The 21630-nt window shown below is 40.6% G+C and overlaps 1 protein-coding gene across 4 annotated transcripts in view; it reads right to left on the bottom strand.

Moving 5' to 3' along the window:
- nckipsd (NCK interacting protein with SH3 domain) overlaps positions 1–21149 on the bottom strand; it is a 96297-nt gene extending 75148 nt beyond the window's left edge. The window contains exons 1-6 of one of the 4 annotated variants that reach the window (XM_033036896.1): positions 20838–21149; positions 11997–12066; positions 11676–11911; positions 11287–11562; positions 10998–11205; positions 209–397 (exon numbers count right to left, since the gene is read on the bottom strand). In XM_033036896.1, coding sequence (XP_032892787.1) covers positions 209–397; positions 10998–11205; positions 11287–11562; positions 11676–11911; positions 11997–12050 — 963 coding nt within the window. In that variant the 5' untranslated portion in view covers positions 12051–12066; positions 20838–21149. Of the gene's footprint in view, positions 1–208; positions 398–10997; positions 11206–11286; positions 11563–11675; positions 11912–11996; positions 12067–12861; positions 13067–20837 lie in introns of those variants that run through there. The other 3 variants (XM_033036897.1, XM_033036898.1, XM_033036899.1) reach the window with 3 other exon arrangements.
- Positions 21150–21630: the final 481 nt, after the last annotated feature.

Below are 21630 nucleotides of genomic sequence, written 5' to 3'. Positions count from 1 at the left end.
GTCTGCAGGATTTTGGATTATACAAAATGGATCTCAAAATACATAAGTTCAGCATTTACATTCAAAAGTTTGTATGCACTTCGTTATATCAGTATAATAAATTACCTTCTCACAAATTACCAAATAACAATTTCTTCCTCCTAAAATAATTGGAATTCCATCAGGTGCAAATGGATGATTTTAAGAGCCAAAATCACTATTAATTTACCTTGAGCTTGACATGGAGACCTCCTTTCGATCCCATCATAATAGCTGAACCATTTGTAGTTATCATGGCCATAGACTGGAGGCAGATTTGGTGCTCAACATAGAACTTCTTTATAGATTTGTACAAGGATCCAGCATCAGATTTACCATCCAGATAAAGCAGCTTTATAAATTTCACTTGCAGCTCAGTCTACATGAAAAACAAAACTAATATTTACCTATAATTATACACATGTTTTTATTTTACAAAAAACTATTTACATTTTACTTTGTTCATATTTAGACATGATAACTGTAATTTTTGAAACAGGCCGACATTAACAATCAAACAGGCACCACTGTCATTTCTAATGACAGGAAGAGAATAGTCAGGATTATACACAGCAACAGGTACATCGGCCCAATTCATCCATGTCGACCAAAATAACCCATCTGTGTCCGTACCTTTTGTCCACATTTAGCAAATAAACTTTGTTTTAATCCATGTACCTTATTTAATGCCTTAAATTACATTATTGTACCTGCCTGAAACACTTCATCTAGCAGCTCATTCTATATATCCAACGCAATCTGTGTAAAAAAAGTTGCCTCTCGTGTTCCTATTAAATCTGTCCTCGCTCACCTTAAACTTATACCCTCTAGTTCTTGATTTCCCTGACCCATGGTTATTGACATCAATACCCATGTGACAAAAATATGTTGTGTTCTCAATGCTAAGAAATTTGAAAAGGAGCAACTTTTAGAAAATTAGGTTTGATAAATAATATGGGTAGACAATAATATGTTCCACACTCTAAATTAAGTACCTGTACAAATGTCTATCAGATGTTGTTATAGTACCTGCCTCAACCAATTCCTCTGGTAGCTCGTTCCAAATACCCACCATCTCCTGTGTGAAAAAAGTTGCCCCTCAGGTTCCTATTACATTTCTCTCCTCTCACCTTAAACTGAATCCTCTGGTTCTTGATTCCACTACTCCAAGTAAAAATGTCAGTGCATTTACCCAATCTTTCTCCTCATGATCTTACATACCTCCATAGGATCACCCCTCGTCCTCCTCCGCTGCAAGGAATATAGTCCTAGCCTGTCCAACCGCTCCCTATAGCTCAGGCCCACGAATCCTGGCAACAACCTCATAAATCTTCTCTGCACTCTAGCTTAACACCATTCTTCATGTAGCAGGGTGGTCAAAACTGAATATAATACTCCAAATGTGGGCTCACAACATGTTGTTCAACAGTAATATAACATCACAACTTTATATCCTGACTGAAGAAGGCCAATGCACCGAAAGCCACCTTGACGGAGCCTCCATCTATCTACCTGCTGGGCTCGAGTATCTGATGGCTGAAGTCCTGAAACTGGCTGGCAAAGCAGAAGAAGATGACCCACATCATCTCTGGACACCTATAGCAGGCTGTTGGCAATGACAAGGAACTCAACAAACTGCTGGGAAGCAATAGGATCAAATTATTGTTTCACAAGGACACTGTTCTATTTAGTTTCACCCAATTGCCAATTTTAGATATATCTGTTGCCACTCATGGCATGTTAATGCAGAAAGCAGCCATTATTTACATGATAGATAAAAAAAGGTGCAAAAGACAATGGTCCTTTCTCCATGTAAAGCTCCATTCAGAAATTAACCAATTAATCTAACAACCCAAAAGAGACATTAAAAGCTGAAATATCACATTAATTCAGTTCAAAACTAAAATATATTCCACAAATCCCAAATGGCAGTGTTAAGCTCACTAGCTTCTTAATCGGCAGACCTCAGTTGTTTAGAATTGGTTACATCATTTCCTCCACCCTGACCTTCAACACTGGTGCTTCTCAAGAGTGTGCACTCCACTTCCTCTACACCCACAACTGTGTTGGCAAGTACAGTGCAAACTCAAATCTAAAGTTTGCAGATGATACCACTATCAGGACAGATTAATTACAATGAAGGGACAAAGTACAGGAGATTGTAAACGCTGGCGTGGCTTGTCATGGCGTCAGGACAATAGCCTAGCTTTTAACGTCAGCAAGATTAAAGAGTTCATTGTTGACCCTAGGAAGTAGGAGTGGTAGGGGTTGTGGTGAACACAACCATGTCCTCAGCAACGAAGCTGGTATAGAGATGGTTGACATCGTCATGTTCCTACACATTTATATTAACAGAAGTCTAACCTGGTCCCTTTACACTTGATGTGATGTGGCACACTCATACTCTTAACCATATTTCAACATTGTCAACATCGGCGCTCGATGGCAACATCGGCGCACTTGAACGCAACCACATTTGATTATTCCGTTATGGCATTATGTTTTTTTTTTGTAGTATTTCTAATTGCACTAGAATCTTTGCACCATTCTGTTGCATTACATTCATCATTATATTTATTGTAAATCTTGTTTATTTTATGAGCTTCATGTGAACAAAGGATTTTATTGCATTGTGCACATGACAATAAACCAATTCGATTCTAAAAGACAAATTGCAGCTGTCTTGGAAGACAACTATCCCCATCCTATCAGCAACCAATTGCCATTTGTCCATTTATTATCAAAAATATTTAAAAACATTTGAATTTGATGCAATTTAAAACTTAAATTTAATCGAGGTGATGAAAGAGGTCGATGAGCGTAGGGCGGTGGATGTAGCCTTCATGAATATTAGTAAGGAATTTGATGACGTCCCCCAATGGTAGTCTGATACAGAATATTAAGATGCACAGGGATTAACAGTGACTTGGTCAAATGGATTGAGAACTGGTTTTCTGATAGAAGAGGGTATGCTGGTGGAAGAATATTATTCAGTTTGGAGGTATGTGACCAACAGAGTTCTGCAGGGATCTGTGTTAGGAACTTATTACTTGTGATATATAAAAATGAATTGGACATAAACTTAGTTGGTTGGTTAGTAAGTCTGCACCAAGATTACTGGGGTCACAGACTGTGAGGAAGGCTGTCAAAGTATACAACAAGATATAGATCAGCTTTAGAAATAGGTGGAGAAATGGCAGATGGCGTTTAATCTGAGGGTGTGTGACGGAGGTCAAATGCAAGTGCAAAATATACCATTAATCTCATGACCCGTGACAGAATTGATGTAGAGGGATCATGGGGTTACAGATAATCGGACTAACGTCTGTAAGTATTGACTGTCTAAGCATTGGGATCATATTTTGCTACTGCTTGGCTCAATGCCAGTATTAAGGTATATTGCAATAACATTGCAAACAGTGGCAATTCGGTTGCCATCTTCACCACATTAGTTCTGGTTGTTGCATTAAGGTTAATGTGAAGACTTTGGAGAAGGTGCAGAAGAGGTTATCCAGGATTAGAGGACATGAACAGTAAGGAGTAGTTGGATAGATTATGGATTGTTTTCTCTGGAACCGAGGGATGACCTGATGAAAGTTATGAGAAGCATGGATAGGGTACACAGTCAGAACTTTGTACCCAGGATGGAAATGTCAAGGACTAATGGGAATAGTTTAAAGGTCAGAGGGTTAAAGTTTAAAGGAGAGGCTTTCAGATAGACATGGATTTGCAAGGAATGGAAGGATATGGATCAGGTGCAGGTAGAGGAGATTACTTTAACTTGGCATCGTGTTTGGCAGACATTGTAGGCCAAAGCTTGTTTAGTTTAGAAAAATGATGAGAAAACAGTTATTTCGCCCACTGAGTCCATAAGGTCCATCAAACACCTGTTCACAGTCGTTCTATATTATGCCACTTTCTCATCCAAGCCCTACACATTAGGGGTAATTTTACAGAGGTCAATTAACCTACAAACCTGCATATATTTAGAATGTGGGAGGAAACTGGAGCACCCAGAGGAACATATGTGGTCACAGAATGAACGTGCAAACTCCACTCAGACAGCACTCGAGGTCAGGATTGAACCGGGGTCTCTGGTGCTGTGAGGCAGCAGCTCCACTCGCTGTGCCACTCTGCTGCCCTACTGTTCCAGTGCTGTACTGTTCAGAGTTCTATGTAACATTTCAAAGCACAACACATGCCAACCCTCTCGCTGCCTGACTTCAAACTCTCTGCCACTGAAAGCTCACAGGACCAAAACCTTCCACTGTATTTTCACAGATTATTCATTGAAGTAGTGAAGTCATGATCAATATTACTTCTTGTACAACAGGAAGCCCATGAAGCGAGTCCCACCCCCTGTACCAAAGATCCTGAGTTATATAATAGTTATTTTCCACAAGGGTACCCATATGAAAACAATAAAACATTTGAGAATACACAAGGTGAAGACACTGAACATTTGATGACGACATCACCTCAAGGTTGGTGGGAGTATTATTAAAAGTGAAGGTATCATGTGCAGCCAATACCTTAAATATCTATCAGAGCCTGATCAGACAAGGATGAAAAGGCCTGTTGTATAAAACACCTGCAGAGAACTGCCACTGTGCTATTTGGATCAGTATGGATACGATTGTCCTGTTAGCAGGGATGCCCTGCTTGCCTCCAGCAATGGAAATAGATTTCTACTGTCAGCATCATAAATATTTTCTGAATATTTTAATAAGCATCAGCCTGTTGATACAATACAAGCATGATACTGGCACGTGAACTAGATAAGTTATTAATAAATAGTAAGTAATACAAGGCAAACACATGGCTTCAGATTACAGCTGTTTTGTTGGCCTTGAAATGGAAGATATAATGAAAGCCAACAATCACCTAAGAGATATGCATCACATTGGTGCTTGTCTCTGAGAAGATTTGAAACAAACCGCCTGAAAGAAGGCCAAGCTCATGCAAAAACAGATCCCGTCAAGTCAATGAGCTCAAAAGATAAGGCTGGAAATGTGATGTTATAGAGCAGAACCTAGATTCTACGAAAATAAGTTGCCACCATCGGATGTTTCTTATGTCTCTATCAGGGCTCGAAATTAGCGGTTGCCCGGGTGCTAATGGCCACCTAAAATGCTGCCGGGCAACCTAAATGCCGAGTCATTTTGTCCGGCTTGGCACTGCAGTTACTAGTTTATACCGAAGATAGATACAAAAAACTGGAGTAACTCAGCGGGTCAGTCAGCATCTCTGGAGAAAAGTAACGTGACGTTTCGTGTCGGCAGCGGCTGTAGTGGGGGGGCAAAGATACTAGGTACGGGGTGACGGAGGGTCGGAGCGAATGACGGGCCCCGCACAGCGGCAGCGAAAGCAGCTCCACCTCCTCCTCCTCCGCTGCTTGCCAGCAAAGATCCCGAGCTCGCTATAGGATCTTTGCCGCCAACAGCGTTAACAACTTTCAAAACAAACCCTCCGGCACACCGAGGCCAGGAGGAGGGAGGGAGGAAGGAAGGGGAGGCCCCCTTCCGCCGTCTGAAGCACCTGCACCGCTCGGTCACGCAACTTCCTGTTGGCTGGTGGATGAGGGGAGGCGGTGGCGAGGTGATCCCAACTGCCTCCCCCTTTGGCGGCGGTGGACAGGGACGGCTAAGGCAGCGGGGTGATGATGCCGGTGTTGTCCGAGGATCGCTGACCTTCCTTCCTCCCCACCTCCTCTGTGCCTTCCCGTCTCTCTCTCTCCCTCTCTCTCTCGTACGCCCCTCTCCACCCCCCTTATCGTGGGACCGCTCCTCTCAATCCCACACTGATCCCCATTCCCACCTGTATTCAGTCCTCACTGACATATCCTGTGCTCCCCTCCCCATCTAACCCCCACCCCACCCCATCTATTCATCCTGCACAGATGACCCTATCCATTTATCCTGCACCAATCCCCTGTAGTGAACTCCCCATTCATCTTTTACTGTTCCACCCATTCATCCTGTACTGATCCCCTCATTCATCTTGCACTGATCTCCCGATCCATCATGTACTGATCCCGCCTCCATTTATTCTGCACCAAACCCCCCCATCCATCCTGTAGAGATTTCCCCATTCATCTTTTACTGATCCCCCCATTCATCTTGTACTGATCCCCTCATTCTTCCTGTACTGAACCCCCCATTCATCCTGCACTGATCCCCCATCCATCCTATAGTGACCCATCCATTCATCCTGTAGTGATCTCCTCCCATTCATCCTGCACAGACCCTCCGATCCGCACTGTACTGACCCCCCATTCATTCTGTACTGAGACCCCCATTCAACCTGCCCTGACCCCCCCCCCCCCATCCATCCTGTACTGATCCCCCCTTTCAAGAAGAATGGGGGGGATCAGTCTGAAGGAGCCCCCCCCCCCCCCCAAAACGTTGCCCATTTCCTTCGCTCCATAGATACTGCCTCTCCAGCATTTCTCCAGTTTCTCCAGCATTTTTGTCTACCCCCATTCATCCTGTACTGATCCCCCCATCCATCCTGCACAGACCTCCCCCCATCCATCCCGTACTGATCCCTCCATTCAACCCCACTGACATCCCCCGCGATCTCCCCTCACAATTTTACCTACTCCAACCAACACGCACTAATTCCCCTGCCTCAATCCATTCATTCTGCACTAATTGCCTTCTCACCACCCCCCTCCCTCCATCTATCCATCCCACACTGATTCAACCCCCCCGGCCCCCTGACCCTATTGGGCTGGAAATGTCTTCAGAGCGAACATTGACTATGTTTGATACCGGATGCAATCAAATGTGTTTTAATTCCCAATGTTATTATTTGTTTTAATCCATAAAGATAAAGATGGATTAATTAAATTGTGAACACGTGAAACATTAAAACCGCAATGTTCGATTGTCACTGCTACCGTTGACACGTTATTACAGAATTCATTTTAACGGCAAATCAATGCTCTTAGTATGGAGTATCAGTACAGTAGTTATTTAATGAGCAACATTCACAGCTATACGTTGGATTTATCCAGGTTTTACTTCTACAGTCAGTCATATACATCACAAATTTGGTCAGGAGATATTTCAGTTGAAATTTTAACGTTAATTCTGAAGTGGGAATGATGGAGACAGCGTTTATCAATAATTTTTATTAAATCTGGTGCATACAAACTGGGTATCTTCATTGCTGTTCACAACATATACATCTAATCTGAATGTCAGGTAATGTGGCGTTTTGACACCTTTACACATATTACCAAAAGAACATTTGCTGCAGTTATGTCCTTTGGCCATCTCTTGTCAGTTAGTGTAATGTTTAACCTGTCAGATGGGTATAGTCAATTTTAACAGCTATTATCATAAAATGCCTTTAGAAATTTCCTTGCAACCTGTATATTTTGTTGTGGATAAATTATGTGGGAAGCAAGAGTGCTTCTGTACCAAAAGCAATAACGACCCATGCTATGGCCATGTCATGATAATTTTCGGTCCTTCACAGAAAACATGCTTGCATCAATCTGTAGTGTGCATGGTTAAGCATATGTGTTACCATGGTCCAGGATTTATTGACACAGGTTGATCATACGCTGAATAATCCAACCACATTTTTGTTTGGAAGTGGAAATAAATAATAGAAATTGCATTCATTGCAATGTGTAAGAGTTGAGATACTGTATTATAATTTTGCCGCATGTCATTGTGGTATATATCATGTCTTGATTGGTGAATATGTTTAGTTTGTGACTTTATTTGAAGCAGAAATAATATGTGAATGCTTCATTGACCATAATTCCGACTGGTCCGAGCACAATATCGCACGCGTCATGCAAGCCGTCTTAAATGACGACCTAAACTGTCATTTGGCAACCTAAAAAGCTGCCTAGGTTGCCCGGCTGGCAACAGGGGAAAAAAAGTTAAGTGAGAGCCCTGTCCATGCTACACTCCCAGCAACATACAAAATCATAACACCATGATGTCCTTATTGCTTATTCAAAACTCCGGTGGCTAAATCAGTCCAGCAGCAAGTGGCTTCTCAAATGTCTGCTGCGGATTGAGTCTACCAACGTTCTTTCTCCATTGATAAAAATTATTTCTACCAAAAGACCTGGAGAGTATGTAGCACTAATGGAACCACCCAAAAGTTTATTGAGATTTAGAAATTGCTTTTATGAACTTGGGTTGCGAATCTCTACGTGTCCTTAAATAGGTCCCCAAAAATAATGGTCTGAGGCTAAAATGATTGTGATGAGACAATTTGATGACGACTCAAATTGCTACAAGCTAGTATCTTGGTTTCTTACAAAAAAGAAAAGTGACTAAATCTCTCCTCGTTTCAATGCCCCCTGGAACTCACGCTTCTGTAATTAGGTATTAACCTAACCATACGGAGGCCACATTACAGACAAGGACTGATGTGGTATTTATGGGTGAAATACCAAGCTGGCCATGAAATGTTTCAAACAAAACAGAGTTCTGATAGTCTTCGACCCAAAAACATCAACTCAGTTCTTCTCTCACCACAAAAGGTCCCTCAATCCCCAACCCACTGAGAATTTCCAGCATTGTTTTATTTCAGATTTTAGTTTTTGATTTTCATTTGGAAGCCCATCTTACAAAGCAACTTCCACTTCTAGTTCTCAATTGCTTTCTGCCACTGTGTTTTGAAAATCTATTAAATGCCTTCCAACACTGTTTTTCTAGTCTAATCCTCTCAAAATAAATGCTAACATTACAAACACCTGACCTCTCACATGATAGACAAAAGAGTTGGAAGATGGGAGGGGGTGAAAACAACGTTGTTCTCATCAACTGAGCTACTGTAAAAATCAGTGGTGCTTTTATTGGTGCATGTGCAAACGCAGTGAAATTCTTTATTTGCATACAGTTCAACAAAGTATTACTATACCTGTACACATCCCTGATTAGCAAAGAGTACAGAAAGTTTACCGAGCCCGCATCCCCGCCATGTTTTGATGCAATTTTCAACATCCAGTCCACCATTTACAAAGTCCAAAGTCTAGTTCTTAAGGGTGATGCCCAATCCAGGCAAGCCCCCAGGCTGCTGTGGGCCTCCAGCCATCGCCTTCCTTGGACACGACGTGCCTCTCCTCGCCCTTCCACATCTGTGCCTCAGGGGCATCTCCCACAGCCGACTACGAGGGCACAGTAGGTCAGACCCCAGCTCCCTTTCCTACCGGCATTGTTCCTCACCCGTCGCGTCTGCCGTTGTCACCGGCTTCATCCTCCCGGTCTCTGGTGGAAAGTTTCAAATTCCTAAGCATCCGTATCAACAGCAACCCAAACTGGTCCCTTCACACTTTTTGCAGCAATCAAGAAAGCACACCAGCACATTTACTTTCTTAGTTGTCTGAAAAGATACAGCATGTCCACGAGGAATCTCTATAATTTCTACAGAAGCACTAAGTATTCTGACAGAATTAATGCATCTCTGCCTTAAATGGCAATTCCTCTGCTCTTGAGAGAGCAAACCATTCAGCCCATCTTCACCATTAGGAAGCCTGGAAATATCGTTAATGAAGCCTATCACCCTTTTCTCTCTTCTGCCTTTCAGAACAAGACAGTGAAACATCAGAGCCTGGTCATCCAGATTAAAGACTACACCGTTTCTTCCTCACTCCTAAAAGGCTCCTGCACCATTCACCACTTTCACACTCCTTCCTGGAAGTGGTGCTACATACTCTTACTCTTAAGAGTACTGAGTTATTCAGTTATTATACATGATTTTTTAGGCTACTTCAGATCACTACTGCTTTGCGCTCATCAGCGTCTTCATTATTACTGTATGTATACTGTTTACACCGCAAGCTTCATGTGAAAAAAGAATTTTATTGCACATGGTATATGACAGTAAACATCTGAATAGGCTAGGCTTGTGTCCACAGGAGCTTAAAATAACAAGAGGGCTTGACGGAAACCTAAAGGATTCCAAAGGGTCATGACAGGTTGGATGTGGAGGCGATCTAGAACATGGCTCCCTGTTTAAGGTCAATGAGGTGAATTTTTGCAACACCCCCATCCTGTCCCCAGCACAGGGACTTTGCAACTCTTCCACAAAGAATAGTAGCAGTGTTTGGATATTTTTAAGGCAGATGCAGATGGTTACTTGATACAGAGCTGAGATTACTGTGAGTAGGTGGGAATGCATAGTTAAGGCTACAAATTGGGTCAGTTATGATAAGTGCAGCATGTTTGAACGGCCAAGTGGCCTACTCCTGCACCTAATTTGTATGATCAAATTACAATATTGAATAATTCATACATATCAACATAAACTTTTACACCGAGTAAAAAGCAGGCCTGAGAGAAAGAGAGCCGAAGTGGTGGGGTTATGGGATTGGGTTCATGCTTGTAAGAGACCAAATTAAGAGACCAAATGCAATTGGATTGGAGGGTAATTAGTAACAAATAGGGTAGACATTGGAAACACCTGTGTCTGCTCCTGATATTGGATTTTTTTTTTAATAGCACTTGAGTATCAGTGAAGGAGAGGAACCCAAATACTATTGAGAAGAGATAATTTTGAATTTCAAGTACATTAAACCAAGCAATAAGAGTTGAAGGAAAATGTTAGATATTACCCCTCCAATCTGGGTCACAGAGGTAAGTTTAAATCTCTCTCCCTAGCAAGTCAAATAGCTGACTGAATATATAAATCAATTTAATTCATACGAGACATTAAACACATCCAGCAACTATTAACCTTTTTCTAAAGAAGTGTCTTAGAATTTAGATAACAGTCCTTTATTCTAGATCCAAAGATCTACCCAGACATCATTAATGAAATTTATTAAAATCCAGCTGAGAAAATAACCCATGGTTGAATTACATAACCATGCAGTCAGGGTGAATCTCTCACTTTGAAAGCAATAGTTATATTTGGAAGAAGCAGTAAACCAGTTTTTGAGCTTTCAACTGGATAGTTACTGTTGCATCAATAATAACTCCCTAAAATGTTGTTAAATTAAGACTTACCTTTGCAAGATATTTTGTGTACATCATCAGATGCTTTTCAGTGGCAATGTCTGAACTTTCATCTACAATCAGAGAATGAACCCTTGCTTGTTTTAATGCCAATAAATTTTCTGCCTCAACAGGTTCATTAAGAGCTGCAACAAACTGCCAGCTGTAATTTTTACTTCTGTGGCGTCTGCCCAAAGAAACACCATGGCTTTCTATCAACCTAAAATTAAAAATTTATGTCAGACAAAGACAGTAACAATATAGAGACAAAAAAAAATAGGTTTATATTAACAGTCTTTACCTGTGTAGGCTTTTAGCTTTGGAAATGGGTAATTGTTCCTTGATTAACCACAGAACATTTCTGAGCAGATGAACAACATCGTCTTTTGTCTCACTGTTCAGAGCTTCAGTAAACAACGCCTTCTCCCAGTTGGCTGCACTTATGGGGACGGACAGAGCCTGGAGGTGTTCCCTACTGGCCAGGTGGCGAAGCAAGTAATCTTTTTTCCACCCACCTTGTGGCGGAGACCTACCACTTGTCCACTCTGTATCAGTAATGCTATTATCAACACAAACTCTAAAACAGAACACATCAAAAGAGTATTTTGTGTATAATCTCAACAATGAATGTTCAACAATACTTGCTTTTAAATATTTATGCTTACTTGCTATTTAAATACTTATGCTTACTTGCAATAGCACTTGTTCTGCTGCTCGTCATATAGAAAACAAAAGAGTCGTGGGTCCATTTGAATCCACGATTTGAGCCCACAGTTACTTCCTTTACACCTTTTCATAGTTCCATAATCGAAATTAGAACCTTCCTTCAGTTCATCATCAAAACAACTGGCATAATTGTCACCACTTTTGTCTTTGTCGTCATCTTCATCAATTTCATGACCATTAGCACAATCCCCCTCAGCATTCTGCAAAGGAAAGATGGGGAAATTGCATTTCAAAAGATCATTTTTTAAACTAATTTAAAAGCTTTTAAAAAATCAAAATTATTACCTCATGTGATCTTGTAGTGTTACGGTGAAACAATTCTAAAATAGAGCGATGCATTGTATGTCCATCCAAACTGGAAAAATGTGAAACATGGAAGTTAAAAATAAAATACGAAATGCTTAAATAAAAGAATGATACTTTTTAAATGTGCTTTTATCCTTTCTCTCATGGCGAATTAAAAAAAGTTTGATCCATCTGCTGCCTTTTCAATTAATGCCTCAATATATGTATGGATTCCCAAATAAAAAGCACTTTCAGCTTCCTATTCTTACAATTCAAAACCAATCCTAAATGAGTTATATTAGAAGCATACCTTAGACACTCATTCTAGGAAAGCTACAACATTTGAACCATTCAAGAATATCAACTTTGCCTGAATTTTACAATTCTGAGACACTGATATCCACCAAATGGATTCTTGGCTCCCGTCAAACAGGAGAGTTTGGAAGCTGAAAACTAAAACGCACACAATGCTGCTTATTAGAACAAAATTAAAACAAAAACAAAAATGTTTGCTACCTTTACCCAATCAACAACTAATTTTCCATTATTGAACCACATACCTTCAAGCACAAAAAATTTCTTCACAATCAGAATATTCAATTTCTTCATAATACTTCACAATCTTGCACAATATCATGTCCATTACCATTAATTAATAGCTGTCTTTCTCTATAACTCTGTAATTGCTGTGAAATTTCTCATGCTGTAACCCAAATGGCAAGATCTGTATTGGTCGCTGAAAACTAAAATGCTGACACAGAGTACAAAGTTTTATGCCTCCTTCAAACCCTGCACAGTACTGTTTACATTTTATTGAAAGGAATAAAAACACATTTAAAAACACTATATATTATTTTCCTCTTACCTTTCAAAACTTAACTTGCACCCTTTAAGCGTCACAACTGTACATCACAACCAGCTGGTCCTTCCACAGCCTTGCTGAGTTCCTCCAAAGTTGCTCATCTTGTTAACGAGTACATTTGTCGATTCTTATATGCTCCAGCAGTCTTTTCCCCATTGCAGCAGCAAAGCTTCCTCAAGTCCCCAACACCACCATGAAAAGATCAAAACTAAACAACAGTTCAAGCCCTGATTACAGCTGACCGCAGGCTACGTTATAAAATAAAATTCACAACTGTTTCAGTACCAGTTAGAAACCAGCAAGAAACTGCAAGCACAAGTGACCACAAAACAATACTTCAGGGAATGTGCTCATTAACCTGTTAGCAGCAACACTGTCCTTGCCTACACTTTTTTAGTTTAATGCCAGAAGGCCAAGATTCAAAGCAGCACTCAAGACATACATATTTTCCCTTCCATTCTAGCGCTGCAAATGCATTTTCTCCACATATTCTGGGAGTCAAGAAAAACTACAAGCAAAAAATTAACTGATGGTCATTCAGGGTTATTTTCTAAAGTGTATTTATCCAGCTATTAAATGTATTTACCACCAATGGTGGTCACCAAAGCCATTTGTGCTACAAATTGGAAGATTAAATAGAGCTAATTTCAAAAACTACATAACTGGCGAACATGTTATAAATTTTGCAAACTTACAAGTTGCATTCTCGTTAAAAACAGGACTCGGTTCTATAATATTTGCTAAATTAAACTTACAAAAGTTTCAGAATATGCTCGTTCCCACATTACATTGGTGTATTTATAATAAAGGCAGAAATTGAAGGAAACACACAGCAGGTTATGCAACACCTGGATAGAGAAACAGAGTTAACGGTTTGGCCAAGGAGCCTTTATATCTCAGACAAAAGCTTTTTGACCTTAAATGTTAACTGTTTTTCTTGTCTGCCCTGCTGAGTGTTTTCAGCATGTTCTACTTTAACAATATTTCTAGCATCTGAAGTTCCTTTTGACTTTCACAATTGAGTATATTTTCCCACTAATTATCTCCTCAGTTGTATGATACCATTTCACACACCCAAAATATTGATTTGAAAATAGAATTAATCCTTACATTGCATGCCAAATCAACAGTAGCATGTGATCCATTTGCATTCAATCTTTCACATATATAATGCAAGGTAAATTTACTGGAGTGAGAACTTAAAAATACAGTTTGCGCATTACTAGATATACATATTAGCTGTAACCTGCAATTAAATTGAAAATATTCTACAGACTGATTGGAAATATTGTCCTACGCCTCTTCTAAAGCAAGGTTTGAAATCACAACTGTCCTTATATACAGAGCAGTAGAACTAATTTGGTTTCTTTTCCAGAAGCAGGCAGTATCAAAACCCAACAATCACAGAATTATCTTGAATATTCCCAGGGACACCTAGTATCCATGCTGCAGAACAATTCTATTAACGGTTCTATTCTATATCATAACTAACCCAAATCTTTGATACTGCTCTGAACAAGTAAATGAGCGTAGAGTGAGCATTAAACACTCTCAAAGTCACTCTGAAAGAGTAGGAATAGGTGACATGTCGGGTCGAAATGTCGCCTATTCCTTATCTCCAGAGTTGCTGCCTGACCCGCTGAGTTACTCCAGCATTTTGTATCGATCTTCAGGGTAAACCAGCATCTGCAGTTCCTTCCTACACACTCTGACAAGTGTACAAGGCCTGCAAGAACTCTACTCCATGCAAGTGGGTATCAAGTATCGATCATATTGGCCAACAGAGGTCAACATAACACAGAAAAGTGACCATTGAGGCCTTCGGATAACACAATTGAGGCTGTTTCAATTACAGCTACAAAGTCTTCTGACATACAACTGCCAGATATAGTAAGCAAAGCAGAGTAAAATTGAATTGAAATACAGATCAGACGTGAACAAACAGAGCCATAGGCTTGATGCACTGAATGACCTACTCTTTTTTCAGGTTGCAGAGAAAAACAAACCACTTATTTTTCAGGAGCAGAGAACTCTAGAACCTCAGGTGACACATTTACTTGTGAAATGGGCTAAACCTCATATTGAGATTTGCCACTGATGAGAAAAGTGAAGACAGACTTATCATATCTGCATCAAATGTTTAAAATGTCCATCACCCATTTCATTTCACTGGTTTATAAGACATGCAAGGCTTTACTGTGAGTTCTGCATCAATTCTATATTAGGCAAGATGCAGAGAAATTACTATAGATTAAAGCCTAAGGAATGGGCACCCAAGAGAGAATTACTTTTGGTTACAAGAATGGACACCATGTTACAGATCAACAATCTATGATGCCACATGTGCACTGTAGGTCAGGTTGTTTACATTCAAGGACTATAATACCAGTGGAACAGCAGGCTTGTTGAATCTGAAAATATGAATGTTCTTTAATAAAACTATAATTCAAATAATTAGCTATTGTACATTTAAGGTACTACTCTTATTCTACTTTCTATAAAAGTACTTCATTTTATCATGAAACATGCAATGCAAGGATGCATAAAGCAAGTTCCTTCTTTAGTAGCACAATAAATGTAGAATTGTGGAAGTATAAATTACAAATCACTATCCTCAACTCGTGCAATCGTTACTACTTGAATAGATTGGTCTTCAGCCCACAAAAGGACAACTTCATGTTACTCTTCTATTACATTTTACAAGTCAAGGCAGCATTAACTTTGCTGTAATTGTATTATGGCATAAAAGCTAAGATTCCACTGTTATCAGAATGTAAATAATGAAAGTTAAAATCTAAGTGCCCATACATAACTGCCTTTCAATTGACCACATCAAAAATTGGGCGTTGATTAGCTGACTCTCTCAGCGTCTGCAGTTCAGTCCGTTGGTCACAAACATCTCCCACATAGCTTATATATAGAAATAAAACTGCAATGTATCATTCCATATCTTGCCCTAAATACACTTCGTGTAGTTTGCCACTATCTTCAGAGAGCACCACTAAGGTATAGACGAAGGATCTCAACCGAAAATGCCAAATGCCATTTCCCTCCACAGATACTGCCTGAACCTCCGAGCTCCTCCAACAGCTTGTGTTTTGCTCCAGATTTCAGCATCTGCAATCTCATGCTCTGCCATCAATGTGCTATTCAGTCATGCCAAACACATAAACCCAAAAATAGGATGCACTTGATATTCATCAGAATAGCTTTCTCTCCTTCAACAGGACATACAAAGTGCAATTTAGCAACTTTACTGCTGCCACGGCAGAAAAATCAAATTAAATCAACCAAAACAAGAAATGAAACCTAGCATATGTTTACTTCGTTATTTACAGGACATTCATGCAAATAATTGATTTTTTTTTTAAATCCATGAACAGCGAAGAAAGCTGTATGACATCAAAGACATAAAACAAGGCATTGGACTTTCATTGTACCCTCCAACAATTTGGAAACATCTAACAAAAAAATTCCTGCAGCATCAAAAATCCCAAGCAAGCAGAGCTATCAAACTATTGAAGTGATTGTTAGCGTTAAAATATCCCAACTTCAGAATTTTCATGCAATGCATTCCAAGTTTAGTACTCAATACCAGCTACCAGAAGCTCATTGTATAATTTGTCCACAATCTGCAAAGGCCAAGTGCCTTAAGTTTACACTGCAGAAAATGTAAACCTCAACTCAGAGGTACATTTTGTGCATCTATATTTTCAGCAGCAGAGCATTATCTAACTAACGCAAAACACATAAAGCAATTACAACAGTGAGGGGGCATCTAGAAGCACAATTAAATTTGGCTCCAAACATACATCCAAAACAAGAACACACTAGTATCATAGCAATTTACTATGATGATTTCTCATGGTCATGTGCAAGGTTTGTGCTTGGAAGGCAAAGTGAAAGTAATTGTTTACTGTGCGGTTAACCTAAAATGCCATTGGAAAAAAAGTTAAATTAACTCGAATAAAAGTCATACAAGGAAGATAACAGGTAATATTCTCCTCGTTTCCATTACTATTCACCTGTTTAACATGGATTATTTAAAACACTGCAATCCTCAAAGTATTTCCTCCACACAAACAAAAACTATTTTCTATTGTCATAGTACTGCTTGGCAATGTCAAATACAAATAAACCCTTAACATACTGCCCACTGCATTCAACATTTTGCTCTGTGCCCTTAAACCTGGACTGAATGACAATCAAATAATGAATAGTAAATTGGGTCATCTCCATAGTTCTTGTATCAATGTCATTCATTATTCAGGTCTCTGATGCTCACCAATAATATCTGGAAATTGCCAGATCTCCTGAATTTCACATGATGTCCAAGAATCACAGTCTAGTACCAGCTATTGTAGAGGCTGTGAAAACTATACAGCACCTCACTTCGATGAAGTATTTACTAATGTCAATTTAAATCAACTTTAAATCTGCTTGAAGTTGGAAGTGGAAAAATATTCAACAAAAACAAAAGATGAAGATATGTAGATGGAAAACAGCACAGTTTGAAAAAAAAAGCTAAAATACGATTTAACTGATTATTCGATGTTCACAGAACAAAAGAAGAATACTGATAAATGAAATCAATTCAAAACATGCAATAATAGCCAATACTTTGGAAAAGTACATTTAACATGCATACATTTAACATTAAAGCGGGGGTTAATATTCACAACTGCCGAGTAACCTCAGACAGTAACGCATTACATTACCTTTCATCTTTTAAGATGACCAGCCAGTTACTACACAACAATAAAAATCACTATGTTAATCAGTTATTCCATTCATTAAAGCATCAAAGAGGTAAGGTAGACGGGAGGGAGGAGGGAGGGGGGAGGGGGGAGGGGGGGGGGGTGGGGGGAAGGATCGGGGGCAGCAAAGTTTAGGGTTTGTTCTTCAGTAAGAATAGGAAATCAGCAAAGAACAGACTCACAAGATGGAGAAATCCTCCCTCTTAAATTACCAAGTATCATGAACTGGCTGACTTTTCTTTTTGTTTACAGCAAAAAAAAGGATTTTTCATTAAAAGACACATTTTTCACCCCCACTTTAAAGTTTTTACCATTACATATTATGAAATTTTGGTCAAAATTTAACATCACCAACATCCGAACTTTTAATTCTAAGAGAGTGAACAATGTTGGCACTTCTTGCAGGCATCAAAACGTTTGATAAAAGAAACAGGTAACTATACAGTGAACAGCATCAGCATGGCCCCATGCACTATAGACTTGGGGGGAAAAAGTGTGTGAAGCTTGAAGGGGTGTTCACTCCCATAGAATAATGCAGAATACCTCACCAGTGACCAGAGTTTCAGGCAAACGCATACATTTGTGCAAAGGACTATGATAACACACTCGGGTCCATAGCATTTGTGAGTTATGGGCAACTCATTGTCACCAGTGAGATATCCTCAATGAAATGGAAGAATTCCTAACCATGTCAAACAAATTGATCCCAATTGATGTGAACTATAAATTCTGAAGATTTTTCACGCGGCTTTCAAGAGGCTTCCAAGTTGCTTTTTTAATTTAATTGTCTATTTGTGATCATCTTTTTAAACCAAGCTGAACTAAATGTTATGTTTCTTTACCATTCATGACAACACAATCGCATCAAGCCCCATAATAAAATTGCAAGCCAACAATGCAAATGAATAAAAAAATCTTAAAACTCTTAAATAAGTTAAGAGAATAAAATTTTAAAACAATGCCAGGATAAGCTGAATTTTATTTTTGAAAGACAGCAACTAACTAAGCAAGATTATTAACTTGCAGAATGCAGAGAAATACAAAAAAACATCATGCTGAACATGTTATTTCCAGCTTCAATTGATTTATATGGGTTGACAAAACACAGCTCTATACTAAGGGGCAAGATTAATTCAAGCACAGTGTTAACCAAGTGCTTTCAAAAATTCCAACACAGAAACTGAATTTTCAGAAACGTGTAGGCATTACTAACGATGCACATTCTTTTAAATAACTCATGCAGTATCATAATGTAAATTTGGCCATCAATCCCCAGTACAACTTCAACCTGAACAAATCCCTAATTAATCAATATTCAATTAGATTTTAGATGGTTTCAATTTAACTCTACTTGTAAATTGCATCAAACTGCAGTGTCAATGGCCACAACAGCAAGGTTGTAAGTGAATCAGGGTCATTGAAGTCAAAGAAAAAAAAAGTTATTCTACAGTAAAGTAATTCCATTGCCCACTTTTACTCTTAACAATATACTGTTGGGATATCACACTGGTGACAGTAAATAAAATGTACAAATGCAAATACCATAATTCACAAGCACTGTATGCATAAGTGAGCTCCAGTGAAACTTTTCACAAATGTAAAATAACATTAACAGCAACTTCATTTCTGATTTCGCTGAAATAGAGTACAAAATATTTATTTAGCACACACATGCTATCTCAACTGCAGATGTGAGCATTCTGTATTTAAATTGTGAACACAAGTCATGATCAAAGGTTTTGAGCAATGCAAATCACACGTTTTGCTGTAAATCCAATAGCAAATGGACCAAATGTGCAAATGGATGTATTAAACTTGATTGTGACGCACTGCAATTTAGATTTAAGCACATCATTAAATGCATCTCCCACGTGCCATTGTTCATTCTCTCAATACAACTCGTAAATAAACTGTAAAATCATTTATGAAAGGGACAGTAGAAAATATCACATACAAAATCAGAATATAATGTTTAATTATAAAACGTTAAAAACACTGCTAACGAACAACAAACAGAAACCTTAATGTCTGACATTTACCCAGCTTTCCTACATTTCTGTGAAATGCGAGGGCTCATTATAATTCCCTGCTCTTTCACACAAGAATGTGGGATCTCTGTTACTGGCAAGATATCCAGCAGTGTTTAAGATGTCCATAGATCAAGTGTAAAAACCACATACGTTTTCAACTAGAATGCTTAGCCCCATCGCACCAGTACTCTGCCAAACTCAAGATGGCATGCAATACAACATACCCATCTTTGGCACCCGAGGCAATCCCATTTGCCATATTTCTCCCATCTCCTATGACGTTCCCCTCACCACACTGGAAAGCAATAGGAGCACATGACAGCCGCAACAAATAACGGAGCAAAACACAAAAATCCAGCACCTCCTATCCCATACCACCCTGGCGAGTTCTCTAACAGATTTACTTGCTCAGGCAACCCAAACAACACCATTAATTTCATCAACTCATCACAGCAACTCCCCATTCGGGCCTCAAAATGGCATATCTCAACTCAAACGCTCATGAGTGGTAGCCCTCTCACAACCCCAGGATAGTCTTACACCCACATTACAATCTCCCCAACAGTAACAACACTGCCTATTATCCGCCTACAAACCAAGGCAGCCACCCAGGGATCACATCCCCACACCAACCAGAAGGCTAACCAACCCCACGGCTTCATAAAACCCAGATCACCTGCCCCAGGGCACTCAAACCCCTTTGATAATCTACCCTTACGAAAGCTCGCCCTCCTCCCCCCTTCAAGTACACTGCTACTCACGTATGCCACCCCATCCCGGACGACCCATCACAACTCTACTCTCCTCCAGCCCTCCCGGGGGCGATCCGCTCTCACCACATTCCCAACCCAGTGGGGATGGGGGTTATCCTATTCCACCATTTTCCCGACCCCCGGCAGTTATCCGCCTCCACCGCATTCTCGACCCCCGGAAACTAGCCGCTTCCTCCACATTCCCGATCCTCGGGAGTTATCTGCCTCCTGTCCATTCCCGACTCCGGGAACGATTCACCCCCCACCTGACCCTAGTCCCAACTGACCCCCCCACCCCATGCGGCCTGCAGCGGCCGGTGGAGTGGGGAAGTTGCAAGGCTGCGGCGGCCTGACTATAGTAATGTGTGTGGGCGGCGGAGCCGGGGCTGCCGCGCTCCGCTGAATACTAATGGCGCTTGGTCCGGGCCGACCGGGCTCACCTCGTCCTTGTGGATGTAGGAGGCGGGGATGTAGCCCACCTCGCCCGTGCTGCTCTTGGACGCCAGCCACCAATGCTGGTTGCTCCGCTCCAGGATCACGAAGCTCTCGCCGGCCGTGAAGTGCAGCGAGTGCGGCTCTGCCGAGTGGAAGGTGTAGAGGGCCCGGTACATGGCGGCGGTGATGCGGGGCCTCTGCCTTGTCCTCGTCCTCCTTCGGGCAGGCTCGGGCTCCCGCTCGGCCCCGGGCTCGCGCGTTCCCTGAGCTCCGCTCGCGGCTCGGCGCGCAGTCCCCGCTCCCTGTAAACACTGCGGCTCTGACGTCCATGCTGCGTGATTTCATCACAGGTTCCGCAACGTCCCACAGGGAGGTGTGTAGGAAGCAACTGCAGATGGTGCTTTACACCGAAGATAGACACAAAATACTGGAGATAGACACAAAATACAAAATACTGGAGTAACTCAGCGGGACAGGCAGCATCTCTGGAGAGAAGGAACGGGTGACGTTTCGGATCGAGACCCTTCTTCAGATTATTGGGATGGGGACAAGGCAGGAACGGGGTACTGATTGGGGATGATCAGCCATGATCACATTGAATGGCGGTGCTGGCTCGAAGGGGCGAATGGCCTCCTCCTGCACATATTGTCTATTGAGAGTCAGGGGAGAGGGAGTCCAGAAACATGTGTACGGGTAAGGTGTGAAAACGACAGATCAAAGCAGATGCTGCTAAGGAAGTGTAGAATGTTAGCTATGCGGGAGTTAACAGCGAGGCACACAAACAGTAAACGTAATCAG

The sequence above is a fragment of the Amblyraja radiata genome, chromosome 18 (assembly GCF_010909765.2).
Source record: "Amblyraja radiata isolate CabotCenter1 chromosome 18, sAmbRad1.1.pri, whole genome shotgun sequence".
Lineage (NCBI taxonomy): Eukaryota > Metazoa > Chordata > Chondrichthyes > Rajiformes > Rajidae > Amblyraja > Amblyraja radiata.
This window is presented reverse-complemented; position numbering and strand designations above follow the sequence as displayed.